This window comes from Tachypleus tridentatus, chromosome 7, assembly GCF_004210375.1.
Source record: "Tachypleus tridentatus isolate NWPU-2018 chromosome 7, ASM421037v1, whole genome shotgun sequence".
Taxonomy (NCBI): Eukaryota; Metazoa; Arthropoda; class Merostomata; order Xiphosura; family Limulidae; genus Tachypleus; species Tachypleus tridentatus.
The window spans coordinates 128,695,517-128,719,267 of NC_134831.1; the positions used below are offsets into that span (position 1 = coordinate 128,695,517).

Genomic DNA, 23,751 nt, shown 5'->3' on the forward strand with positions numbered 1-23,751 from the left:
TTTCTTTGATCCTATCAGCTAGCCCTTTTACGTCATCAAACATCTCGCCCTTTCAGTCGTGAGGGGGGGGGCTTTAGAATGGAGGCACTAGTCAACAACACCCACCGCCACATTATAACGCACACATGGCTGAAATGGCGAGCATATTTTATGATGGGATTCGAACCCGACGGTAAGGAGTCTAGCGTCCTAACCATTAATAAATATACAGTAAGAACAGTTATAAATAAATAAATTGATAATTTGTATAGTTAAAAACCTAAATATCAATAATGTGTGTACAATATATGTGTATATATATATATATTATAGTATATACAGTTTTTCGTACTTTGTAACAGTCATTGGCGTTGTTGACTTTGTCAGAAATTTCAAAGATGGTCCACGATAACTTTTAAGTTATCCAAGCGACTTCTACTTGTAAGGATGTTGGGGTTGAATTTATCACCATTCGATATCATAATTACTCTTTTCTTTGGATACGCAACACTGAACGTCCTACCCACAGCCACTGGTGGTGTGTTGCGAAAAGCACGTCGTGACCTATTCTAAATAAGGATAAATTGTCACGTTTAAGCTATATTGTAGAATTCAAGAATAAATAACACAAGACATCCTAAAATTGTTTAACCAAATAATTTATCTTTACACCGTTAGCAAGCAGAAATTATGCTTGAAATAATATACTTTATACAAAGGTGTTAAATTCGTAATTGGGGAGTTCTTAGTCAGTAATTATCCTAGAGAAATGGGCCACTCAGAGTGATAACTCGAGTTTTCAATTAAATTGTAGTTTTGACATTTTTCTAATTGCACACGTATTCAACGTATAATATATTTAATTGTTTATTTCCCGTACAAAAATGGGAGTTGGAAGTTTAAAAGAAAGCTTTGTATCGTCATTTGACTTTGGTCCCCCACTGTACAGTGGTAATTCTACGGATTTACAACGCTAAAATCAAGGCTTCGATTCCCCTCGGTGGATGCAGCAGATAGCCCAATGTGGCATTGCTAGAAGAAAAATACACTCATTGATTTTGCCTCAGTTTCTGAGAACAACATTCAAGGAAAAAAAAGAAGTAATTACATAATTTTTTCTCCCACTTTCTTTTGATGATGTTTTCGTTTGTCTCGTTTGTTCGTTGTGACCACGTTGTCGTGTCAAACATATCTATTTTCTCCATTAAAACTTAATCCCCTCAAGTCAGCCATTCCCCGCGAATAACGAACATATATCCAGACGTTGTCACAGTTTATCACCATTTAAAGCCGAAATCGCCACGAGCAAAGAAACCGCCTCAAGTTCCCGTGTTCCGGTTCCGTTTACCCTGCTAAAAATCTCATAATTTTTGTCCAGTATCTCCTTACAAACATGACACAACCTCAAGAAAAAAAAAGTAACATGATCCTTTTCTTCTTCGGAATACTATAACCAATAGAAAAGAAGGGAATCCTGGAAGTCATGACCCTAATATTTTACAGTTAATGAGAGATCTCTATGTTCTAATCACCGTCTTCTTACGAACGAGACAACGAAACCTGAACCCAGATGACATTAAATAAACTTATTGTTACTGCAGCTTCCCTTTAATATAAAATTATTGAAACATTGAGATTGACTGAAATGTTTAAATACTGAATTTATTATTTGAAATGAAAAAACAAATTAATTAAAAGTTGCCAAGGTAAATTAATGATAGGAAAATAAATATTAATATGTAATTTTCAGATAATCTGTAATATCAACATCTTTAATTGCTGGTTCGTTGTTTGAGTCCAAATAGACTTTCTAATTGTTCAGCAGATTTCCATAGTTATTTAACCCTACTATTACGTTATTCTGTTATACGTTTCGGGTCGTATTGACCCGAAGCAATTTCAAATAAATCACGAAATGAGCTTCAATTAATAAAATATTTTTTTTCTACGCACAGCTTTTACTTTCCTGTAAGAAAAGACACACCCAGTTTGCCGAACATGTGTCATTCTCAATACTGACCAATGATTTCTTTTGCAGGCCTCAAGTCCGAGCTGTACTATGTCCGAGACGGAGAAGTGAACCTATACGCTTTGGGATTCGAGGTAGTTGTTCCGAATAATATTTCTGTCCTTCGTATGACCTGGCAAAGTCTGAGCCGTCAAAAGGTAAGAAAAGGTTTAGAAGTTTGGAGGTTTCTTCTCTCCTTCATATGATGAGGCAATGTCTGAGTCGTCAGAAGGCATTAAAATGTTTGGAAGTTTGTTTCACATAATTGTTTAATTGGTGGTGATTAATTAAGCGGTAGCTTGCAAGGTTTATAACTCTAGAATTTAGAGTTCAATTCCCACGACGAAATAAAAGTTTTGTTAGTGAACAAAACATTGAGTTATTACTGCGAGCAGTACCGAACGTGGCTATTACTGTTATTTGTGATGTCATCCTTGAAAGGCACTTAAATTATATGTTTTTCAATTATCTTTAGTGTCTTATGTTCAAAATGTGTAAATATTCACAATAATCTGGTTTGTTTTGAATTTCGCACAAAGCTACTCGAGGGATATCTACGCTAGCCGTCACAAATTTAGTAGTGTAAGGCTAGAGGGAAGGCAGCTAGTCATCACCACCCACAGCCAGCTCTTGGGCTACTCTTTTACCAACGAATAGTGAGATTGACCGTAACATTATAATGCCCCCACGGCTGAAAGGGCGAATATGTTTGATGTAACGGGGATTCGAACCCGCGACCCTTAACTACCTGGTCATGCCGGGCCATTCACAATAAACTGTTAAACGTAATTAAGGCAATGGTTTATCCATCTATGAGAAAATACAAATAATGCCTTTAAGCTTTAAATTTTGGAAACTGCTTGCGTAGGTAGTGAGAGAGGCCCGACATAACCAGGTAGTTAAGGGTCACGGGTTCGAATCCCCGTCACATCAAACATATTCGCCCTTTCAGCCGTGGGGGCATTATAATGTAACGGTCAATCCCGCAGCTCGTTGGTAAAAGAGTAACCCAAGAGCTGGCTGTGGGTGGTGATGACTAGCTGCCTTCCCTCTAGCCTTACACTACTAAATTTGTGACGGCTAGCACAGATAGCCCTCGAGTAGCTTTATACGAAATTCAAAAACAAAAACAAAACAAACAAGGTAGTGAGAGAAACTTTATTACAGTTGTACAAAGTTTCGATAACCTTTACGTCATCATTCAGTAACAAATACTGACCACTTGAACAGATCCGGGCCCAGCACGGCCTGGTTAGGCCGCTGGACTCGCAATCTGTGGATCGTGGATTCGAATCCCTGTCACACCGAACATGATTGCCCTTTTAACCGTGGAGGCCTTATAATGTTTTGTCCATTTTCACTATTCGTTAGTGAAAGAGTAGCCCAAGAATTGGCGGTGGGTGGTGATGATTAGCTGCCTTCCCTCTAGTCTTACACTGCTAAATTAGGGACGGCTAGCACAGATAGCCCAGGAGTAGCTTTGTGCGAAATTCCAAAACCCCTCTTAGATAAAACACTTTTGTTGCAGTGTAACCATTGCTTCCGGTTTCGTTATTATTAGACAACAGCCTTAAGCTTGTTGGCCATTAGGTTTTTTTTTTTTTTAAATAATTATCAATGTTAGAAGGGAGTGATGAGTGTTAGCGGTGTCTCAGTATTAGTTCGTACAGGTACAGTGTGTAAAACTACACATCATATTTTTTATCACATATCATTACCGGTATGTCATATAATACTCTAAAGTAGAAATGCCTATAACATTAGCAAGCTGACATTTTACAAGAAAATGAAAAATTTGGAATTTAAACACCTGTAAATAGGGGTCGTACAAAAAGTAAGTAAACAGTAAGGCTGGAGATACTGTAGATATTATTTACCTAAACTACAAACCTACGTTTTGGTTCCATTCTGTTCCACAGAATTACTTTTGGTGGAGTTAATAATGTCTCAAGTATCTCTGGCCATTTTTTTCATTACTTTTGCACGATTACTGTTTCCCGGCTTTTATATATATATGTTTAAATATGGGCAAAGATATGGTAGCTAACTTTGTATGTTGTAATAATAATAAATATAGCTAGTAGCTAGTTGATATGGTTCGTATTGATTCACTATAGTTATTGACTATTTGATCACATCAGTTTGAGACGTAAAGTCTTGAGCTACAGCTGGAGATTTGTTTGAGAATATAGTGAGTATTTATGATATCTGTTTAAATAAATTATATAAATATAATGCATAGCAATGGACATGTATATGCCTAGACTAACATATAATCTCCACTAAGTGCAAATAAAATTTTATTAGTAGAAAAGAAGCCTTTACGAATAAAATATAAACGTGTAAAACATCATTTAAGGTCTTTTAGGATAAGTATTCTAAGAATATGTGTGGTAAAATTTAATATTATATGAAATGTTGTTTGTTAACTGCTACACTTTATACATAATATAAAGGCTGGCTCCTTACAGACACCAATTGTATTGTGTACAAGGCATTGTTTGTTTGAAGTTAAACACAAGGCTCTACAATGAGCTAGCTATCTGTGCTCTGCCCACCGTATTGAAATCCGGTTTCTTATGTTGCAAGTTCGCAGACATACCGCTGTATCACTGGAGAGTCCTCCGCTGGTACGGCGGTAAGTCTACGGACTTACAACGCTAAAATCAGGGGTTTGATTCCCCTCGGTGGACTCAGTATATAGCCCGATGTGGCTTTGCTATAAGAAAACATACACACATCACTGGGGAGCTAAAAATATTGAAGTATTTACATGTTAAAGTCACCTTACTTTTATCTATTATTGGCTGATAATTACTGTTTCACTCTGTACTTTAGTTTTTTAAAAGGACACCAGACATATTAAAAAAGAACAAATTTCAAGAGGTGGTAATAACAGTATTTACATTAGAATTATTATACTTTTTTTGCCTTATATAGGAAAAGCAAACCGACTTTTCTATTCCTTAAGACTTTTGAAGTACCTTATTTAGTGTTTTACAAAAGATCTGAGTGCAATATACTAAGCCGTTTTAGTTGTGGGCAAGTAAAGATAATAATAACAATAATTACAAACGGGAGGTTTAAGCAGGTTTTACTTTTCTTGTAATTCTAATGTATGTGCTTTTTTGTATGTTTACAACCACTAGTAGAGGTTTTAAAGTGTTGTTTGAACTACATCTTTACTGTTTAATGTGCTCATTGCTCAGAAATATTCTATCAGGGTTTTGTACAACTCTATGTGATCCTTATTATGAACCACGATTGTGATTCATGACTTATCCACTACATCAGTAAAACATATTTTTCATATCTGATTGAGAGGTTCACAATATTATATCTTAATGCTTGAACGAAACCATACTAAAATAAAAATAAGCTACTTAAACATGAAGTTAGTAGACATTACATTGTGTGTCTGTCTTTTCTTTTGATGAACATGCTAAAAAGATGATCGGTTATGTATATATGTTAGCATCCGGTGTTCAACAGCAATATTTTTAACCGCTTTGACTCTTACTTTTAGCTGATCTGTTAATGATTACATTATATTCAGTTAAAATGAGTTAAAATGTCAAAATTGTATGTGCAGTGTTTTTATTATACATAACACTGTATCTTAAAATAATTCATGTCCTACTATTTATAGCATTGTACAGCGTTTAATGGCGATTATAAATAACTTTCAGTAAAAGTCGTTATTTTCATGTGTAATTTAAATAATTACATAAAATACTACAATAAAATATCTTACCCAGGACCAACGAACTTCTCGTTGTGCTACGTCACGTAGTCTGTAATTTTCTAGCACTATGTACTGTTTCATTCTATTTCCATAACCCAACTTACACTTTTTTGCTGTATTATTACCGCTTTGTTTTAATTTGTTGTTATTCAGCTGTCTTCCAATTCCTTCAGGTGCACTACGCAATTGCTGTGCTGGTCAATAAAACTGACGCCTTGGGAACTCCACATCTGGACATCGACAAGCAAGGTTTACTACCAGTAACGCAAGAGGGTGAGTTGGCGTGACCAAGCATCAAAACTATTATTACATCTTTCTTTTAAGAATTCTAGCCGATTAATGTATAGAAGTTAACCCACATGGATTTTTTATTTACGATGAAACTAATATCTGGTTTATTGAGAAATTTTCTTCCTGAGGTCACGCAAATAAATGAGCAGAATATCGAAATGTTATTCTAGATGTTCTTGCTTGCATCTCACTTAGGATTAAATATTTTTGTAAGTAGTCAAAATATATTTGAATTGAATAAATGTTATTGAAATTTATTATTCATTGTTAAATGTCTGGAATATCAGAGCGGAGATAATAATGATGTGTGTATATTTTGTTTATATAATCATACAAAGAAAAACCCTAAAGCGACTAAGCTGAACTTTTTAAGTGTTATTATTCTATATCTAATATGGTCTTGTTGTGTCTTAAATATTATTGTACTAGTTTAAGTCTAATAAGGCACAGTAGTCGTACTTTAAATGTTGCCTTACTAATACGAAGATATGAAGGGTAAACATATTTACAAAAATAACTCTATATTTTGGTTTTACTTATACAGTTATGTAAAATGTGGGTAAAATACTGTATAGACGATACATTTTTAGTAATCAACGAACTTACAGCATTTGAGGATACATTTATTGAGCTACATAATACACTGTTGGCCAAAATCTTAAGGTCAATGAACATAAAGAAAAAATATGCATTTTGCGTTGTTAGACTCAACCGCTTATTTGAGTAGAGCTTCGAAAGACGAAAATAAGAAAAGGGATAATAAAAAAAAATAGCATTTAATAGGAAAAATGTGAACATTATGAAATTAGTCTAGATTCTAGCTGGTCAAAAGTTCAAGACCATACCAAAAAGAAGTCCTAAACATGATAGGAAATGCCCAACAAGAGGTCTCAGTAGTGATTTGCACGGCCGTCATTGCGAATAACTTCAAAAATTCGCTTTGGCATGGTTGATATAAGAGTTTGCAGAAGGCTGACTGAAATGTTATTCAAAGTGGTGAAGATGGCTTCACAAAAATCATGCACTGTTTGGAATTGACGTCCATTTCTTTAGACTTCCTTGCCATCCACCCCAAACATTTTCAATAGGATTCAGTTCGGACGAACACGCTGGATGGTCCAAAAGAATTACGTTATTCGCCATGAAAAAGTCCTTTGTCCTGCGGGCATTGTGGATTGCAGCATTGTTCTGCTGAAAGATCCAGCCGTTTTTACACAAGCGAGGGCCTTCAGTCAATAAGGATGCTCTCTCCAACATGTCAATGTAGCCAGTTGCTGGTTTATCCCACCAGAGACATTTTCTACACGATAGAGTAGAGGAGGCTCCATCATGATCTGGGGTGCTTTCACCTTATTGTGCCAGTAACGTTGGAAGCCATCTGGTCAATCCAGGTTAAACTTTTTCTCATCAGAGAACAAAACCTTCGTACACTTTTCTACTTCCCATGTTTGGTGCTTCTCAGTAACGTTTAATTGAGCTGTTTCGTGGTGTGGAAGGAGGCGTGGCTTTTGAAGACGTTTACGGTTTCTAAAGCCTTTATCTCGTAGACGCCCTCTTGTTGTTCTTGAGCTGCATTCTGCGTCTGTAAGGACCTTAACCTGATTCGACAATCGGCTGATGTCTTGCCGGACAACCCGTCGAATCCTCCTGCTCAACGCCGGCGAAATTTTGTTGGGCCAACCACTTGAAATTCTCGTTCCGTATCCCTCAGGGTCTTTTAAGAAATTTGCAACAGCAGTTTTACTACGCTCAATCTCACCAGCGATGGCACATTGAGAAAGACCTTGCTATTGCAGCTCGACAATTCTGCCACGTTCAAACTCTGTCAACTTTTTAACCTTTGCCATGTTTTTACCCAATGTAACACAGGAGATGTCAACGGAAGATGTTGACAACGCTGATGCTTGACCACAAATGACTAAATTTCGTTACGCGTTTACCGATTAACGCTTCGTTTGAGTATGGTCTTGAACTTTTGACCAGCTAGTATTTAGGCTAATTTTATAGTGTTCGCATTTTCCCAATTAAATGCTAAAATGTTTTTTATGTTTATTTTCTCATTTATTATTTTTATTTTTCGAAGCTCTACTCAAATTAGTAGTTGAGTCTAACAACGCAAAATGCATATTTTTTCTTCATCTTCATTGGCCTTAAGATTTTGGCCAGCAGTGTGTTAATAGGATATATTGCTGCATATTTAACAGTTTTGATGTGTACGTTGTGTATGATTATACCTGTATATTTGAATAATCTTCCACAATAGGCATGATTTTATCTAAGAACAAATTTGTGGCCGTTTGAAATTTTGTATTTGGTCTATCATGATATTTCATCCATTGTTGTGATGTAAGTTGCTTAATTATGATAATTGAACCATTGCTATGATGTTATTTGTTTTAGCTTGTTATACCATAATTATTATTTGTTTTTAATGTCATTGCACCAATCATTATGATGCAAGTTGTTTGATTATGGTGTTTTTCTGTTTCTGTGTGGTATGTCCAGATTTTAATCCACATAATTGGTACCTACAATTTATATCCATAACCGCTAAGTATTAGTATTATGATTAAACATTCATATAATAATTAAGTACTTTACGAAAAATAAAAGAGTGCTTTATGTAAAGTGAAACTGTACATACTATCTAACATTGTGAGTTTCATTTACATTGTTGGACATGACCGAAAGAGTAGTGTACTGGACTGTTAATTAGAGAATCCATGGTTCACACCTCATTGCCACAAAACCACACACTGCTCTTTTAGGACATGAGTGCACTATAAGAGTAACAGTCAAATCCCATAATTTGAATATCCCAAGAGTTAACAGCAGGTGCTGCTAACTGTCTGTCTCAGATTAATAACTATATATTTTCTTATGTAGTAAGATTGGTGCTTAATATACTTTTAATATTTTGTAGTGGGTATAAACGGATTGAGAAAAACAAGAAGCATTATAACTTATTAAAATCTATCTAATAAAAAAAATCCTAAAATATTAAACTATATTGAGTTGTCTTTATTTATTGATATCTTGAGTATTTTTTATCATTTTGAATCTAATTTTATAGATTGATTGATTATATTTTTAACATTTTTATAATAAATATAACATAGTTGAAAACATTGTTACAGGCTATTTGATAAAAAGGTCTTAAAAGTTACACATTTGTTTTCTTTTGTAGCAGAATAATACTATGAATAGCTTAATGATAATAATTTATAAACTTGAAATGCCCTTTAAAATCATGATTTTAAGATATATTCATCAGTTATTCTTGCTGCAAGGGTGAAGAAAAATTTGGAAAAACCATGTGAAGCTTTGATCTACTTAAAGTGTTTTCTGTTATCTTTTGATCAACACAGTAAACCTGTGTTCATATAGGTTTGACGAACATGCATCATTGGTGATATTAGTCTATTATTCTGAATTATGTAGCAGAAATGCTGTTTGAAATACTAAAAAGTGGATAATGAAATGGTAGATTGGATTTCATATCTATTAATATTTGTTGTACCATAATCAATAAACTACTTTATAATTTTAGTGAGATATAAAACACTATTGGTAGAAAGTAAGATACAATTGAAAACAAAATCTTTTTTCAAAATATTGTTTCGCATGAAATAACATTTTAAAAGCAGTTTATTTAGAGTAATGCTTCATGTGACAATTACTTGTGTGGTGCAAACCTTCCTCCTATTAAAAAGAAAGTTTTAATTATATATGTCTGTGTTATAGGTTTAAAGCTATTCTAATGAGTGTCATAGTAATTTTAGTTTAAATATGCTGCTGATTGTATACCCGTGAAGTAAGGTAATCTTGATAAATGGTTAACAACTACTAATGCTTTAGATTTAAGAAAAAATACAGTTTCCAGTTTTGGTAACTTTAATATCTTCTTGTAGCTTACATATTAATCTTTTACAGATATGACCTTTTTGAAAAGCCAAAAAAATCTGAATGTATCATAATATCTTTCTTCCTCAGATTTTAAAGTGTTCCTACCATGCACAGGTGAAAAGAGTGAAGAAGTTATTATAAGAATCCAGATTAACGTGACTACTGAAGGCTACCAGAATACCACATTTGACTTTAAAAGAAGGAAAGTTTGTCTGGAAAGTAAGTTTAGAGGAAATGGTACTGGAAAGTAAGTTTAGAGGAAATGATACTGGAAGAAATAAGTCTAGAGGAAATGGTACTGGAAGAAAGTTTAGAGGAAATGGTACTGGAAAGTAAGTTTAGAAACAATTACTGGAAAAATAAGTTAGAGGGAAACAATTACTGGAAGAAATAAGTTAGAAAATAATACTGGAAAAATAAGTTTAGATAAAATGGTACTGGAAGAAATAAGTTTAGAGGAAATGGTACTGGAAAGTAAGTTTAGAGGAAACAGTACTGGAAAGAAATGGATTTAGAGGACAATTACTGGAAAAGAAATAAGTTAGAGAAACAATTACTGGAAAAAATAAGTTTAGAGAAACAATTACTAGAAAAAATAAGTTAGAAAATGGTACTGGAAAAATAAGTTAGAAATGGTACTGGAAGAAATAAGTTTAGAGGAAACAATTACTAGAAGAGTAAGTTTAGAAACAATTACTAAAAAAGTTAAATAAGTTAGAGGAAATAGTACTAGAAAAAATAAGTTAGAGGAAACAATTACTGGAAGAAATAAGTTAGAAATAGTACTGAAGAAATAAGTTAGAAAATGGTTACTGGAAGAAATAAGTTTAGAGGAAATGGTACTGGAAAATAAGTTTAGAAAGCAATAGTACTGGAAGAAGTAAGTTAGAAAATAGTACTGGAAAGAAATAAGTTAGAGGGAAACAAATACTTAGAAAAATAAGTTTAGAAATAGTACTAGAAGAAAGTTTAGAGAAATGGTACTGGAAATAAGTTTAGAGGAAATAGTACTGGAAGAAATAAGTTTAGAGGAAATAATTACTAGAAAAAATAAGTTTAGAGAAAACAATTACTAGAAGAAATAAGTTAGAGGAAATAAGTTACTAGAAGAAATAAGTTTAGAGAAAACAATTACTAGAAAATAAGTTTAGAGGAAATGGTACTGGAAGAAATAGGGTTAGAAGAAATAGGTACTGGAAGAAATAAGTTTAGAGGAATTAATTACTGGAAAAATAAGTTTAGAGGAAACAATTACTGGAAGAAATAAGTTAGAAATGGTACTGAAGAAATAAGTCTAGAGGAAATGGTACTGAAGAAATAAGTTTAGAGGAAACAATTACTAGGAAAATGGTTTAGAAATAGTACTAGAAGAAATAAGTTTAGAAATAATTACTACAAAAGTAAGTTTAGAAACAGTACTAGAAGAAATAAGTTTAGAGAAATGGTTACTAGAAGAAAATGAATCTAGAGGAAATAGTACTAGAAGAAATAAGTTTAGAAACAATTACTAGAAAATAAGTTTAGAAACAATTACTGGAAGAAATAAGTTAGAAATAGTTCTAGAAGAAATAAGTTTAGAAAATAGTACTGGAAGAGAATCAGTCTAGAGGAAATGGTACTAGAAGAAATAAGTTATAGAGGAAATAATTACTGGAAAGAAGTAAGTTAGAGAAAATGGTACTGGAAGAAATAAGTTTAGAGGAAACAGTACTGGAAGAAATGGTTTAGAAAAATAATTACTGGAAAAATAAGTTTAGAGGAAATGGTACTAGAAGAAATAAGTTTAGAAACAGTACTGGAAAAATAAGTTTAGAGGAAATAATTACTAGAAAAATAAGTTTAGAAACAATTACTGGAAGAAAGTAAGTTTAGAAATAATTACTAGAAAGAAATGAATCTAGAGGAAATAGTACTGGAAGAAAAGTTTAGAAACAATTACTGGAAGAAATAGTTTAGAAAATAGTACTAAGAAAAATAAGTTTAGAGGAAATAGTACTGGAAAAAATAAGTTAGAAACAATTACTAGAAAGAGAAAAATTACTAAAGTTTAGAAAAATAGTTACTAGAAGAAATAGAATCTAGAAATAAATGAAGTTACTAGAAGAAATGGATTTAGAAAACAATTACTAGAAGAAATGGAGTTAGAAGAAATATTACTAGAAGAAAAATAAGTTAGAGAAATAAGTACTAGAAGAAATAAGAGGAAATAGTTACTGGAAGAAATAAGTTTAGAGAAATAGTACTGGAAGAAATAAGTTTAGAAAATGGTACTAGAAGAAATGGATTATAGAAATAATACTGGAAGAAATAAGTTAGAGGAAATGGTACTAGGAAGAAAATAAGTTTAGAGAAACAATTACTGGAAGAGTAAGTTTAGAGAAATAATTACTAGAAGAAATAGAATCTAGAGGAAATGGTACTGGAAAAATAAGTTTAGAAACAATTACTGGAAAAAATAAGTTTAGAGGAAACAATTACTAGAAGAAATAAGTTTAGAAATGGTACTGGAAGAAATAAGTTATAAGAAAATAATTACTAGAAGAAATGGATTTAGAAATAGTACTGAAGAAATAAGTTTAGAGGAAATGGTACTGGAAAAATAAGTTTAGAGGGAAATGGTACTGGAAAGAAATAAGTTTAGAGGAAATGGTACTAGAAAAATAAGTTTATAAGGAAATGGTACTAGAAGAAATAAGTTTAGAGGAAATGGTACTAGAAGAAATAAGTTTAGAGGAAATGGTACTAGAAAAGTAAGTTTAGAAAAATAGTACTGGAAAAATAAGTTTAGAAATAAATTACTAGAAGAAATAAGTTAGAAAACAATTACTGGAAAAAAGTTTAAAACAATTACTGGAAAAATAAGTTTAGAGGAAACAGTACTGGAAGAAATGGAGTTAGAAGAAACAATTACTGGAAGAAATAAGTTTAGAAACAATTACTAGAAGAAATAAGTTTAGAAACAATTACTAGAAGAAATAAGTTTAGAGGAAACAATTACTAGAAGAAATAAGTTTAGAAATGGTACTGGAAAGAAATGGATTTAGAAAGAAATAATTACTGGAAAAATAATTTAGATGGAAATAATACTGGAAAATGGATTTAGAGGAAATAATTACTAGAAAAAGTAAGTTTAGAAACAATTACTGGAAAAATAAGTTTAGAAACAAACAATTACTGGAAAGAAATGGTTTAGAGAAACAATTACTGGAAAAATAAGTTTAGATAAAATAGTACTGGAAAGAAATAAGTTTAGATAAATAATTACTGGAAGAAATAAGTTTAGAGGAAATGGTACTGGAAAAATAAGTTTAGAAACAATTACTGGAAAGAAATAAGTTTAGAGGAAACAATTACTGGAAAAATAAGTTTAGAGGAAACAATTACTGGAAAAGTAAGTTTAGAGGGAAACAATACTGGAAAGTAAGTTTAGATAAAATGGTACTGGAAAAGTAAGTTTAGAAATAATTACTGGAAAAAGTAAGTTTAGAGGAAACAGTACTAGAAGAAATAAGTTTAGAGGAAATAGTACTGGAAAATAAGTTTAGATAAAAATGGTACTGGAAAGTAAGTTTAGAGGAAATGGTACTGGAAAAATAAGTTTAGATGAAAATGGTACTGGAAAGAAGAAAGTTTAGAGGAAATAGTACTAGAAGAAGTAATTTAGAAACAATTACTAGAAGAAATAAGTTTAGAAAACAAAATTACTAGAAGAAATAAGTTTAGAAACAATTACTGGAAAAATAAGTTTAGAAACAATTACTAGAAGAAATAAGTTTAGATAAATAAGTACTGGAAAAATAAGTTTAGAGGAAACAGTACTGGAAGAAATAAGTTTAGAAGAAACAGTACTGGAAGAAATAAGTTTAGAAACAGTACTGGAAAGAAATAGAATCTAGAGAAATAATACTGGAAGAAATAAGTTAGAGAGGAAATGGTACTGGAAGAAATGAGATTATAGAGAAAATGGTACTGGAAAGAAGGAATTATAGAGGAAATGGTACTGGAAAGAAATAAAATGTTAAGATTATAGAAGGAAATGGTACTGGAAAAATAAGTTATAGGGAAATAATTACTAGAAAGAAATAAGTTAGAAAATAATTACTGGAAAGAATAAGTTTAGAGGAAACAATTACTGGAAGAAATAAGTTTAGAGGAAACAATTACTGGAAAAAATAAGTTTAGAAAATAAGTACTAGGAAAAATAAGTTTAGAAACAATTACTAGAAAATAAGTTAAGAAACAATTACTGGAAAGAAATAAGTTTAGAGGAAATTACTGGAAAAAATAAGTTAGAAAATAAGTACTGGAAAAATAAGTTGGAGAAGAAATAAGTTTAGAGAAAATGAATTACTGGAAGAAATAAGTTTAGAAAACAATTACTAGAAGAAATAAGTTTAGAAACAATTACTGGAAGAAATAAGTTTAGAGAAACAATTACTGGAAGAAATAAGTTTAGAAATGATTACTGGAAGAAATAAGTTTAGAAACAATTAAAAGAAATACTGGAAAGAAAAAGGTTAGAGGAAACAATTACTGGAAAGAAATAAGTTTAGAGGAAATAATTACTGGAAGAAATAAGTTTAGAAATGGTACTACTGGAAAAGTAAAGAAGAGAAACAATTACTAGAAAATAGTACTGGAAAAAATAAGTTTAGAAATGGTACTAGAAGAAATAAGTTAGAAAAATGGTACTGGAAAGAAATAAGTTTAGAAATAATACTGGAAAAATAAGTTAGAAAATGGTACTGGAAGAAATGGTTTAGAGGAAACAATTACTGGAAAGTAAAATACTGGAACAGTACTAGAAAATAAAATAAGTTTAGAAACAATTACTAGAAGAAATAGAATCTAGAGAAATGGTACTGGAAAGAATAAGTTTAGAAACAATTACTGGAAAAAATAAGAATCTAGAGGAAATAGTACTGGAAAAGAAATAAGTTTAGAAATGGTACTAGAAGAAATAAATTATGAGAAATGGTACTGGAAAGTAAGTTATAGAGAGAAATAGTACTAGAAAGAAATAAGATTATAGAGAAATAATTACTGGAAAAAGAAGTTATAAGAAATAATTACTGGAAAGAAGAAGTTTAGAAACAATTACTGGAAAATAAGTTCAGAGAAACAATTACTAGAAGAAATAAGTTTAGAGGAAACAATTACTGGAAAAATAAGTTTAGAAATGGTACTAGAAGAAGTAAGTTTAGAAACAGTACTGGAAAGAAATAAGTTTAGAAAACAATTACTGGAAAAGTAAGATTATAGAGGAAATGGTACTGGAAAGTAAAGTACTGGAATAGTACTGGAAGAAATGGTTTAGAAAATAGTACTAGAAGAAATAAGTTTATAGAAATGGTACTGGAAGAAGTAAGATTATAGGAAATGGTACTGGAAGAAGTAAGTTATAAGGAAATGGTACTGGAAAGTAAGATTATGAGGAAATGGTACTGGAAGAAGTAAGATTATAGAGGAAATAATACTGGAAAAATAAGTTTAGAAATGGTACTGGAGAAGAAATAGAATCTAGAGGAAACAATTACTGGAAAGAAATGGATTTAGAAACAGTACTGGAAAAAAGTAAGTTTAGAGGAAATGGTACTGGAAAGTAAGTTTAGAGAAATGGTACTGGAAAGAAATAAGTTTAGAGAAACAGTACTGGAAGAAATAAGTTTAGAGGAAACAGTACTGGAAAGAAAGTAAGTTTAGAGGAAATAATACTGGAAAGAAATAAGTTTAGAGAAATGGTACTAGGAAGAAATGAGATTATGAGGAAATGGTACTAGAAAGAAGTTATATAGAGAAATAGTACTGGAAGAAATAAATTATAGAGGAAATAGTACTGGAAAGTAAGTTATAGGAAATAGTACTGGAAAGAAATGGTTTAGAGGAAATAGTACTGGAAAGAAATAAGTTAGAGAAACAATTACTGGAAAGAAATAAGTTTAGAGAAATAGTACTAGAAGAAATAAGTTTAGAAACAATTACTAGAAAGAAATGAGTTATAAGGGAAATAATTACTGGAAAAGTAAAATACTAGAATAGTACTAGAAGAAATAAGTTTAGAGGAAATAGTACTGGAAAAGAAATGGATTTAGAGAAATAGTACTGGAAAGAAATAAGTTATAAGGAAATGGTACTAGAAAAGTAAGATTATAAGGAAATGGTACTAGAAGAAATAAGATTATAGAAATAGTACTGGAAGAAATAAGTTTAGAAAATGGTACTGGAAAGAAATAAGAATCTAGAGGAAACAATTACTAAAGAAATAAGTTTAGAGGAAACAGTACTGGAAGAAATAAGTTTAGAGGAAACAATTACTGGAAAGAAATAAGTTTAGAAATAGGTACTGGAAGAAAGTAAGTTTAGAGGAAACAGTACTGGAAAGAAATGGTTTAGAGAAATAGTACTGGAAAAATAAGTTAGAGAAAATAATTACTAGAAGAAATAATGGATTTAGAGAAATAATTACTAGAAAAATAAGTTAGAAACAATTACTGGAAAATAAGTTTAGAAAACAGTACTGGAAGAAATAAGATTATAAGAAATGGTACTGGAAAGTAAGTACTAGAATAATTACTGGAAAGAAATAAGTTTAGAGAAATGGTACTAGAAGAAATAAGATTATAGAAATAGTACTACTGGAAAATGGATTATAAGAAATAGTACTGGAAAGAAATGAAGTTATGAGGAAATGGTACTGGAAAAATAAGTTATAGAAATGGTACTGGAAAGTAAGTTTAGAGGAAATGGTACTGGAAGAAATAGAATCTAGAGGAAACAATTACTGGAAGAAATAAGTTTAGAAAACAATTACTGGAAAATAAGTTTAGAGAAACAATTACTGGAAAGAAATAAGTTAGAGAAATAGTATTGAAAAAATAAGTTTAGAGGAAACAATTACTAGAAAAGTAAGTTTAAGTTAGGAAATAATTACTGGAAGAAATAAGTTTAGAGGAATGGTACTGGAAAGTAAGTTTAGAGGAAATGGTACTGGAAAGAAATAGAATCTAGAGGAAACAATTACTGGAAAGAAATAAGTTTAGAAATAATACTGGAAGAAATAAGTTTAGAGGAAATGGTACTGGAAAGTAAGTTTAGAGGAAACAATTACTAGAAAGAAATAAGTTTAGAGGAAATAGTACTGGAAGAAATAAGTTTAGAGGAAATGGTACTGGAAAGAAATAAGTTTAGAGGAAATGGTACTGAAGAAATAAGATTTAGAAATAGTACTAGAAGAAATGAAGTCTAGAGAAACAATTACTAGAAGAAATAAGTTTAGAGAAATAAGGTACTAAGAAAAGTAAGTTTAGAAATAATTACTGGAAGAAATAAGTTTAGAAACAATTACTAGGAAGAAATAAGTTAGAAATAATGGTACTAGAAGAAATAAGTTAGAGAAATGGTACTGGAAGAAATAAGTTTAGAAACAATTACTGGAAAAAGTAAGTTAGAGAAACAATTACTGGAAGAAATAAGATTATAGAGGAAATAAGGTACTGGAAAGAAATAAGTTAGAGGAAATGGTACTGGAAAAAATAAGTTTAGAGGAATGGTACTGGAAAAATAAGTTTAGAAACAATTACTGGAAGAAATAAGTTAGAAATGGTACTAGAAGAAATAAGTTTAGAGGAAATAGTACTGGAAGAAATAAGTTTAGAGGAAATAGGTACTAGAAGAAATAGAATCTAGAGGAAACAATTACTAGAAGAAATAAGTTTAGAAAATGGTACTGGAAAAATAAGTTTAGAGAAATGGTACTGGAAGAAATAAGTTTAGAGGAAACAGTACTGGAAAGTAAGTTTAGAGGGAAATGGTACTGGAAAGTAAGTTTAGAGGGAAATGGTACTGGAAAGTAAGTTTAGAGGGAAACGGTACTGGAAAGTAAGTTTAGAGGGAAATGGTACTGGAAAGTAAGTTTAGAGGGAAATGGTACTGGAAAGTAAGTTTAGAGGGAAATGGTACTTAACGGTACTTATCTCTCATGTCCTGTGTGGGTGGTTTGTTTAGAACATCTTCCACAAAAAAGTCCAATCTGATCAGGTGTATTGTTTCAACTCTTAGTGACCACTAGCTGACTGATTTAGTGTTTAAGAATACTATATTTTTCCTTGTACAAAATCTAAGCTTTTGACTGGTTTTTAAAAACTTTGGGAAGAAAATATTAATTTACTTAGCATTTCAGTTCTTAAGTGTCTTTTATTGGATTACATTAAACTTTGGTTTTCAGCTTTATGGTTTATTAACATGCAGAAGTTACATTTCTATGTGCTTGTAATGAGAATGAATAAGAGTTGGTAAAGATTATAATAAATGTAACTTGAATCTTATCAGAACAACTAATAATTACATTTAAATTATAATTTTTTAACATTGTGAATGTTTTTGTGTTGCTAATATTTACAAGATCTATATTGTTATGAACAAGTTATCAGTGTTTTTAGTAAGGTGCTTGAATGATCATTTTTCAGATCAGAACCAGAATGGAACCATGTTAATGAGTAAGTCTGATTTTCTCAAAGTGAATAAACAAGATTTAACAACTGGAAATATTCAAAATATTCATTTTCAATGATTTATTATTCTCTAGTTTAAGTTTATATAACTTATATTTGATCAGTAATTCCCCCTACAGTTCAGTTAGGAAATATTTCCAGTATGAATAAAAACATAAACGTGGATTTCGATTGTTTATATGCAGTACTTTCAATGTTACTATTTCTCTTGACTTTGAAGCAGTTATTGAAATATGAAGCCACTGAGCACTTTATAAGCAGATAGTTCACTATTCAATAAGGCCTGGCATGGCCAAGTGTGTTAAGGCGTTCGACTCGTAATCCGAGGGTCACGGGTTTGAATCCCGGTCGCACCAAACATGCTTGCCCTTTCAGCCGTGGGGGCATTATAATGTTACGGTCAATCCCAATATTCGTTGGTAAAAGAGTAGCTCAAGAGTTGGCAGAGGGTGATGATGACTAACTGCTTCCCTTTAGTCTTATACTGCTAAATTAGGGATACCTAGCGCAGATCGCCCTCTGGTAGCTTTGCGTGAAAGTTAAAACAAACAAACAAACACTATTCAATAAAGGTTTAATAAACATCTTAGCAGTCCAGAAACCATTTACATATAATGAATATAAACCTAATGGTTTACAAGAATAAGATATTGGTAATAAAGTATTTCAGATTTTCTTTAATTGTTGCTTTTTGTTCTTCTTTCTTTCATTTAGTATAAATACATTCTTTTACTTTCTAAGTTTGGGAAACATTTCTCATATTTTGTTTAAGATATTCCTAAAGATATGTTGGAAAAATGTGTTAAAAATAAGCCCATGTTAAGAACAATGGATTATTATTCATAGCATATTTACCATTTCACAGATCTATCACCCATGGTTGCTTCAACCAGCTCCTTCTACATTGCTGTTGGATGTGCAAGCGCTTTGATCATTGTAATAACAGCAGTGGCTACAGCTTGCTATGTAAGAATCCAAAAAACGTGTAGAAGCAACATCATAAAGTACGTTACTGTTTAGAATATTTGAGTTTCTGACCTGTAACTCTCTACTACAGTTTTAGTATTTTTATGTGTAATAAGACACGTATGTATTGTTAATGCATAACTGTGGAAGTTCAGGACTTATAGATGTTGTGGATTATTTTAGTGATACAGGGTTATATAGTATCACTAGATTTTGTTAAATACATGGGTATTTGAATTTACGTAATTTGAAATGTATAAAATGCTACTGTTAAATTGTTTTCATTATCTGTTCATAGAGGGCACCACAATTGGTAAATTATTTGCATATTTGTATTTTGTGACCAAATGTGGCTGGGATTTAAAAGCCTGAACAGCCAAGTATGTACAGCATGGAAAGAAAAATATTAATTATGAAAAACTATATTTATTTACATGTTTTTGTAAAAAATATTTTTGAAGGAAAATAAGTTGCACATAATACCAAGATAAGTTACAAATATTTATGCTAATAAAGTTTCAGTATAAATTTTAATCTGTATAAATATTAATATTCAGTATTCACTCATAAAAGTATTAAATATCACGTGTGTAATGTTTTAGTGGCCTTTGTCACGGTCATGAGGATAATGACTTAAGGATTTTTTATTTTACAATCTTAAATACTTTCTGTCAAACATGTCTGATTTCAAGAGCTTAAGTGGGTCATAAACCAACTGACATCTATAATAACAAGTAAGACTGTGATAATATATAATCACTTTATACAAAGAATTTTGCATGAAATCACAGTGATGTTTGCCTGGAATATAGAATTTACTTTGACATGTTAAACAACCATGATTGTAGCTACACTCTTCATATGATTTGGTGTTACAATTTCATGTGTACTTTACCACATTTTTGTGACTTGAGTAAATAATGTTAGGATGGAAAATTAGAGTTTATTCAGTTGACTGAGAAATTTACAGTTGATATTTATTTAGTCTTTTGAAGAGTATAACTTATTCATGTAGGATTAGAAGCTGCCACAACATTAAAGGAAAGTCCACAGTCCAACAAGTGAAGGACTTAAGTAGTTGAATTATTTGGATAAGGGGAACCATTCCTGTGTAAATGTGGATTTAATTAAAACTCTCCTGTTTTACTGAACAAAGTCAAGCTATAATTGTTTAAGTGACATCACTTTGACTTAAGCCCAGTTTATACAGTTTAATAGTTTTTTACTGGTAGTAAATGTCATTACCCATATATATATATATATGTTTTACATTTCATTTTGCTATTAAAATAATAGTGGTTTGTCCTCATTGTAATTTTTGGTCAGTTACAGAGGAGATCCACCCAGGGATGCATCTACTCAGTCTCAGACCTTCCTGAGAGTAGACACTCCTAACAATGCTAACACAATAGCAGGTGAGTTAACGTGGTTGCTGGGTTCCTAGTAGACCATAGTTAGAAAAATATAAAGGAATGAGGTCTATATTTCTTTACCAGTGCATTTTAAAGTTCAAAAGTAAACATTCTGATTAGATATGGGAATATATAAAAACTATTTGTTCATAATTTAGGCTATTCTGGCTTTAGACGGTTGACTTCTTTACCAACCAGTGCACCTGTACAAGTGAATAATCTGCTAGTGTCTGAACTCACCGAGCAGATCTGTGAGATTGCTCTTGAAAAAGGGAAGATAGTGTTATATGAAAAAATACAAGAAGGTAAGATATTTTTAACATTCTGTTTAGGAGGAACATGTTTCATTGTGTACTGTATAGAAGTAATTATATAGACGTAACATGTTTTAATGTTTATTACACGTTTTAACATTCACCATAAGATCAGGTAACATGTTTTGTTAATTACTATACAAAGCTGAGAACTTTTAATATGTACTACTGAAAGATAACATGTTTTTTCATTAATTGCAAGAAGGTAATATGATGAATATATTTACTGATGAGTCAGGTAACGTATCTTTATGGTTACTATAAAAAGGGTAATATGTTTCAATACTTACTACATAAAAGTAACTTTTTTAAAATTAGTTGTCACAAGATTAGGTAACATGTCTTGTTATAAGAAAGTAATACATTTTAATGTATGTGAAAAAATTAGTTTCATTAAACCCCAAACTTTCCCATTTAATTAATATACAGGTTACCTGCACAAAACTAGGTTTCCCAAATACTGAGGGTGATCTCTGCAAACTTAAATGCTTCATAGTAAAGAGGATTTGTGCTGTAGCAGATGGAATTGGAAGATTTCACAACCTATTTACAATATGTATACATAATTAATTAAATCATTAAAAACAAAAAAAATACTTTTAGTTAAATTATAAATAAACAAGTTTTGACAAATGTGTAGCTAGTATTTCAACAACTTATCTTAATTATTATACAGTGTCTTTCAAGTTGTTTACACTTTTAGCAGTTTTTGTATTTGGTTCTATTTGTTGTTACTTAAACTGCTGAACTATTTGTACTGAATTATACGGTTGCTTATTGTCAGGTTCATGTCATTCAAAAACAATTCAAGTATTAATGTTTCTCACATGAAAATGCCTATCAACTTGTCCACTGTTTTATGTATTTCTGTAGTGTTGATATAAATATCAAGTCCCTAGAATGGTTACTGGTAATTTAAAGGGACTGATAACTCTAAAACTGGGGTTAGGTTCCTCAGTGATGAACAAAATGCAGATAGTCCACTGTGTAGATTAGAACTAAGAAAATAACAATGAATATCGGGGTTATCTAAATATTGCTGTATACACCTACTTATCAAATTTATATCTTTGCACCATCAATTTGCCTTGATAATAACCATCCTGTAAGAGACCTTTCTATAATTTTATGAAATAACAAGACTAGTTATTGGCACACATTTACATGATACATTACAACCGATACAATAAACCCTATTTCAATCATGATCAATTAAAGTTTTGGATCTTTGACATTTTGCTTAAAGGTTTTAATAATGGTAATAAAAACAAAATAAATAGTTGTGATCATACAATAGTTAGCCATTTTAATGATGTATCATTGAGAGCATTGTACTGTGGTGACAGCTGACAAACAGTTTAGGCCTCTCACCTAATAGAGATAACTATTTGAAAATCTAGTGAAACATAGAGAGATAACATAGGGCAGCTAAATGTCATATTATTTACAAAAGATGGGGAAATTAGAAAAAAAAACTCACTTTTTCATTAAAATGTTTGGATAACCTTTTCACTTATGATTTAAGATGGCCATATGAGCACAGTAGAAAAGTGCTGACAGTCAAATAACCTAAATATGAGCTGAAACACTTTCTTATTAGTCATTTATAGGAATTTTCTGGACTTTTAGTCTATATGAGTAATTTTTAAGTCAAAGGAGAATTAGGTGGCAACAACTGAACATTTTTGAGCACTTGTCATGTGGTCCAGAATGTTATTAGACAAGACGATTATTTGTATATATGAAATGTTACAAAAGTGGCCTAATATCAAAATTTGCTACTACTGGGATTAACTGTTAACATGCTAAACCTATCATTACATTATTTACTATCTAAACCAAGTGCACTGCCATTTCTGTGGTAAGTTGCAACTCATATTAAGAACTTTACACATTCATCATTCTTGATGACATAGAACTGATCAAAAAGTATTACATCAGAAGGTTCACATGCTTTACAAAAAACTGTTACTCGTGAAGCTAAGCAACACAGTTTTATTCTCTTATTAATAAATGTCATTCATGATACTTCAAAGGATGCAAGATCAATAGAAAGAAGTTAACACCAGAAGAAGGACCCAGTAATCCTAATGACTTTAAAAACTAAAGTTTACTTTTCTGGACCCAGTAATCCTAATGACTTTAAAAACTAAAGTTTACTTTTCTTCCTTCCGAGTAAATCCCATTTACCTCTGATAAACGAAGTCCAGTCTTTGAAAATGCTCAGATTTTTATAATAATAATGTCATATCTGTGGTTGAGGTGTAACTTACAAAAACTGGTTGCGTCTTATCTTTTCTAATAATAATGTCATATCTGTGGTTAAGGTGTAACTTGCAAAAGCTGGTTATGCTTTATCTTTTCTATTAATAAAAGTCATATCTGTAGTTGAGGTGTAACTTACAGAAGCTGGTTGCACTTTATCTTCTGAAGATGTTAACTACTTTTGGACATTTTTCAACAGCTGCAAGTTTTTATGTTCTAAGACAGAAAAAAAGTGTGACCTAACTTTACTTCCTCAAAATCTATCCCCTGAAGGTCTTTTTTTAATACTCTTCTTGGTATGATTTATAATATCCTGAGCCAATGTGAAGGATTCATTACAACTTTACTCTTGTAT

General features: G+C 31.2%; 1 protein-coding gene across 2 annotated transcripts in view; it reads left to right on the forward strand.

Annotated features, from left to right (window-relative positions):
* LOC143256585 (tyrosine-protein kinase RYK-like) overlaps positions 1-23,751 on the forward strand; it is a 48,139-nt gene that overhangs the window by 13,561 nt on the left and 10,827 nt on the right. The window contains exons 2-8 of one of the 2 annotated variants that reach the window (XM_076513972.1): positions 2,018-2,145; positions 5,906-6,005; positions 10,017-10,148; positions 18,395-18,424; positions 19,305-19,443; positions 20,732-20,820; positions 20,976-21,122. In XM_076513972.1, coding sequence (XP_076370087.1) covers positions 2,018-2,145; positions 5,906-6,005; positions 10,017-10,148; positions 18,395-18,424; positions 19,305-19,443; positions 20,732-20,820; positions 20,976-21,122 — 765 coding nt within the window. The remainder of the gene's footprint in view (positions 1-2,017; positions 2,146-5,905; positions 6,006-10,016; positions 10,149-18,394; positions 18,425-19,304; positions 19,444-20,731; positions 20,821-20,975; positions 21,123-23,751) is intronic. The other variant, XM_076513973.1, reaches the window with a different exon arrangement.